Raw genomic sequence first — 4739 nt, 5'->3', positions numbered from 1 at the left:
TATATAGGCAGTGTGCAGATCAGTTGGTGAGAAGGTGTGTTCCTGAGGAAGAGATGAAGGCTATACTACATGACTGCCATGCGTCACCATATGGAGGTCATCACGGCGGGGATAGAACCGCCCAAAAAGTGCTACAATCAGGTTTTTATTGGCCAAAATTGTTTAAGGATGCACATGCCTTCGTTAAAAATTGTGATAGATGCCAAAGAACTGGAACTATCACGAGGAAGCACGAGATGCCCTTGCAAAATATACTGGCGGTAGAACTTTTTGATGTTTGGGGGATTGATTTTATGGGACCATTCCCATATTCTAACGGACACAGATACATCTTGGTGGCGGTCGACTATGTTTCTAAGTGGGTAGAGGCCATAGCTCTTCCTACTAACGACGCAAAAGTTGTGGTAGGCTTTGTAAAGAAGCACATCTTCACACGTTTTGGGACCCCAAGAGTGTTGATAAGCGACGGGGGAACTCACTTTTGTAACAAACTGCTGAATAATATTCTTGCAAAATACGGAGTCAAGCACAAAGTTTCTACTGCCTATCATCCCCAAACGAGTGGTCAAGTAGAAGTTTCCAACAGAGAGGTCAAGCAGATTTTGGAAAAGACAGTAAGTATGAATAGAAAGGACTGGGCCGGGAAGCTGGATGACGCATTATGGGCATATCGCACTGCGTACAAGACCCCAATAGGCACTTCTCCGTACAGGTTGGTTTATGGGAAGGCCTGCCATCTGCCCGTCGAGCTTGAACACAAAGCTTATTGGGCGATTAAAAAGCTAAATATGGAGATGGACTTGGCCGGTGAAAAGAGATTGCTACAACTCGACGAGCTTGATGAGTTTCGATTGCATGCGTATGAAAATGCCAAATTGTATAAAGAGAAGACAAAAAGATGGCATGATAAGCATATCCAACATCGTGAGTTTGAACCAGGTCAACAAATTCTACTGTTTAATTCAAGGCTAAAGCTTTTTCCAGGAAAGCTTAAATCTCGATGGTCGGGTCCGTTTGAAGTGGTTAGTGTGAAACCTCATGGTGCGATAGAATTGTGTGAAAAGGGGTCCAATACGACATTCTTGGTAAATGGCCAAAGAGTAAAACACTATTGGGGTGGTGACATTGCACGTCACAAGACCACAATGGACTTAGTGGAGGCATGAAGAACATGTTGCGTCGTGCCGCGACGTTAAATCAGGCGCTTCTTGGGAGGCCACCCAAGTTAGTTAGTTTTTTTTTGTCTCCCTTCTTTTCGTAGGACATAGATTTTATTCAAGAAAACGAGGCGGATGCGTCGCGTCCCCCTCAGCAAAAAAAAAAATTGACGGGCCAATTGCTCAAGGCAGTGAAGTCTGCCTATCGCGCCCGTATCGCGTCCGAAAATTTTTGAAGGAAGACAAGGGGATGCGTCGCGTCAAAGCTCGCACGCACAGGTAAGTAATATATATTTTAACACATCTTAAGATAACCTATTCGAACAAAAACGTTTCTTGCGACGCATCCACTCGTCTCGTTTTGGCGACGCCTACGAACGCAGAACAGAATTCTCTCATCGAAATTGTATCGCAATAAGATCAAACGCGACAGGTACGCATCATCCTCTTCGTTCTTCCGTTGGCTTCTCTCCAAATTCGTCTCTCCTCCCTCCTTCAATGGTAGCAACAAGTAGGTTTTGCAATTTCAAGATTTTTAGGGCTGTCGTTCTTGGTAGTTGTAATGGTTGAGAGATGATAAACTATAATTCCCTTCATCTCGTCCAACTTTGGGAGGGTAGTTGCACTGCTCAACTGATAGAATGAACTAGGCACACTTGTTGCATACCACATGTTCGACGAATTGTCCCTGAGAAAAATTTAGGCGTCGGTGAAGTCTGAGTAACCGAGCAACATTGGTGTATGCTTGAGAATAAGTGTGGGGTCGAGTGAGGGGCTATGTGAAATTGAGTTTTTGAAGAAAGTTATCACATACTTGCTGAAAGTCATGAGCTACAATTCCATGAAGAGTGAATGGCATGACTTTACAAATAAATTGAAGTCTGCAAGCTGTCGCAATTGCTTTCAGGCTGAACTTCGCTGTTTCATCTGCTAATTGTTGAATTCTTTGCATTACAGGTACTTAGATTCGTAAAATGACAGCAGCGAGTAAACCATCCAAGCAACAAGACAAAGATGGTAACAAACAACCGCCCAAAAAGCCTACCGGAAGGGCAGCGGGCGGTCCAAATCCACAGAAAAAGAGGAAGCGGACGGAGAAGGAAATGGAACTGCTGCCTAGGCAGTTAAGTGATGATTCAGAGCAAGAGGAGGAGGAAACATTGGTCCGGAGGACAGTGAAGAAGGGTATTACACCAAGCAAAGGAATAGAGATACGAGAGCCTGTGACATACCAAAGAAAAGCTTCGAGAATGAGTGCTCCAACTGATAAAGGGAAGGAGAAGATTACTACAGAATCTGAATCCGATTCCGATTCGGACAATGACCACCTACAGATCAACATGAGTGATGAAGACGAAGGTGAACCCATAGACCGAGTTGATTGGGAGAAATACTTTGTTAATGAGAAGGCATTCCGAGCCTATAAGAAGATATTGGTTTCAAAGAAGTACATTCCGGAAAAGCCGATAAACATCGGACCACTTAAGACAAAGTACTCAGAGTTTCTCCAGTCAATTCGAGAGGTGCAAAAATGGGGACCCATTCTGAAAGGTCATGGCAAAGCCAACCTCACCATTGTTAGAGAGCTCTACGCCAATTGGCGTCACGCACGGGGAAACATTGTGCGAGTAAGAGGGATAGATATTAATGTGTCAGCTGAAGCTCTGAATAACTTCTTAAGGGTGCCACACACACTCACTGACAGGTTTGACGCCATATGCAAAACACCAGATTATGCACACATTAAGTCTGTCCTATGCCCTACCAGGAAGGATGCAGAATGGAAGCATGGGAGTATGGAGTACCACTCTATAGCAAAGGAATTCATGAGTGCGTTAGCACGTGTGGCTCTAAATTTCATTTGTAACCGACTGCTGCCATGCCAACATAAAACTGATGTCCCTCGTTACCGCGCACTCGTATTATATGCTTTATTAGAGGGGATACCACTCAACTTCGGAGCCATCATGCATGATCAAATGCAGCGAACCAGGATGAATTACAAGTGGAGGCTGTTCTTTGCTAATACCCTAACGGCTTTTTTAACAGAGAGGGGAGTACTATGGGACAAGGAGAATGATGACATTGAGGCTAAAGCTCCAGGACCATATGATGTCACTCATGTTCTAGAGCCGAACAAGGGAAGGTCTTCTAAGCTCACCGTCCAACAATTATTTGAGCATATGCAAGCAGATATGCAAGAGAACAGGGCTGAGCTGATAGCGACTCGTGTCGAGTTGAGTGCCACCAGGGATGAGTTGAGACAGACTCGTGCGGATCTAAGCCGAGTTCAGACCGAGCAGGCCACGATGATGAAGGAGATATCATTACTCCTCAGAGCTCTGGTTCAATGTGCAGGTACAGACATCTCCCAGCTGATTGCATCATCCACTGCCGGACCATCCACTCCTGTTCCTCCCATAGTCACCGAGGCTCCACTCAACAGGCCTATTGAGGTCGCTGTAACACCTGATACAGAATCAGCACCAGTTGTTGATGATAGGAATGCTATGGATGCAGATGCTCCTCCACCTTGACTTCAGGGAGTCCTTCTCACCCTACTTTACCTTGTTTGTGTGCGTTGGGGACAACGCACAATCCTAAGTGTGGGGTGGGGGTGATTTATGTTTGATGTATGGATGAATGTACTAATATATTCACTGGATTAATGGCATAAAATAGCAGTAAATTCATCTATATGGAGTAACTATCAGTTTATCTATCAGTTTATCATTATAAGTATCTTTGTAGATAGTAATAATCCCCTGTGGTTTTTCTTTGTGCCTCGGTTCTTTTCCATGGGATGTAGTTTGAACCGGGTAATTTTGTTTTCTTTTTAGAGTAGAGTAGGAATGTAGGGAATAAAAGGAGGAAGAATGATGAACCTAGGTGACCTTGACTTGGTTGATACTGGCATATTTAAGCTTTTACATATGTAATATCTTCCCTTCTCACTCTGAAATTATTGATGATGCCTTGTTAAAACGGATAGCATGTTTTGTTGCAGCCTATTTCTCATTTTTCTTGACTTGTGTTCACTTTGCGTTTAATGCTTAATATCTCGTTGCTCCGTGAATACTTGCATTGTTTGAGAGTCGGAATGTGACCGTCCTTAGCGAGTCATGTGCCATGTGTGGTGAGGTTTTTGTGTAGTCCATGTAATGTACTTGTGTCTAGAACTTGCCCGGTATGTGAGTTGAAGCGAAATTTTAGGTGATGCTCGGTTTGAAAAATGATTTTAGGCTTTCTTTGATCTTTTTGAGCTTATTGCTTATCACAAATAAAATCTATCCCTAGTTAACCCTTTTGAGCCTGTAGACCTTTTATTTGGTACCCACATTACAAGCCTATACCCTTTTTATTCTTAATTGACATTGTTTTGATCCTTTTACCTCTTAAAGCACTTTAATTGTTAGATGAGCGCTAAAAGAAGTAAGAAGGGACTAAGTGTGGGGTGACTTTTGAGTGGAACCAATGAAAGAAAGAAGGGTGCACTTATTTTGTAAAATAATACGCCACTAGCGAAAAAAAAAAAAAAAGAAAGAAAAATATAGAGGAATAAATTGTTGTCTTATTCTTGCT

General features: G+C 43.1%; 1 protein-coding gene across 1 annotated transcript; it reads left to right on the top strand.

The window, feature by feature from the left end:
- The first annotated feature begins 1324 nt into the window (after positions 1–1324).
- Positions 1325–3855, top strand: LOC138896552 (uncharacterized). The gene is made up of 2 exons (XM_070181798.1): positions 1325–1590; positions 2115–3855. Exon 2 carries the CDS (start codon positions 2132–2134, stop codon positions 3692–3694), a length of 1563 nt encoding a protein of 520 aa, XP_070037899.1. The 5' UTR covers positions 1325–1590; positions 2115–2131; the 3' UTR covers positions 3695–3855.
- The last annotated feature ends 884 nt before the right edge of the window (positions 3856–4739 follow it).

The sequence above is a fragment of the Nicotiana tomentosiformis genome, chromosome 7, assembly GCF_000390325.3.
Source record: "Nicotiana tomentosiformis chromosome 7, ASM39032v3, whole genome shotgun sequence".
NCBI lineage: Eukaryota > Viridiplantae > Streptophyta > Magnoliopsida > Solanales > Solanaceae > Nicotiana > Nicotiana tomentosiformis.
Note: the sequence above shows the minus strand (reverse complement) of the source record. Positions and strands in the feature narration are given on the sequence as shown.

What these genes read in the sequence shown, in the direction of transcription:
- LOC138896552 (XM_070181798.1), top strand. Translation starts at nt 2,132, where the DNA reads ATGACAGCAGCGAGTAAACCATCCAAGCAACAAGACAAAGATGGTAAC.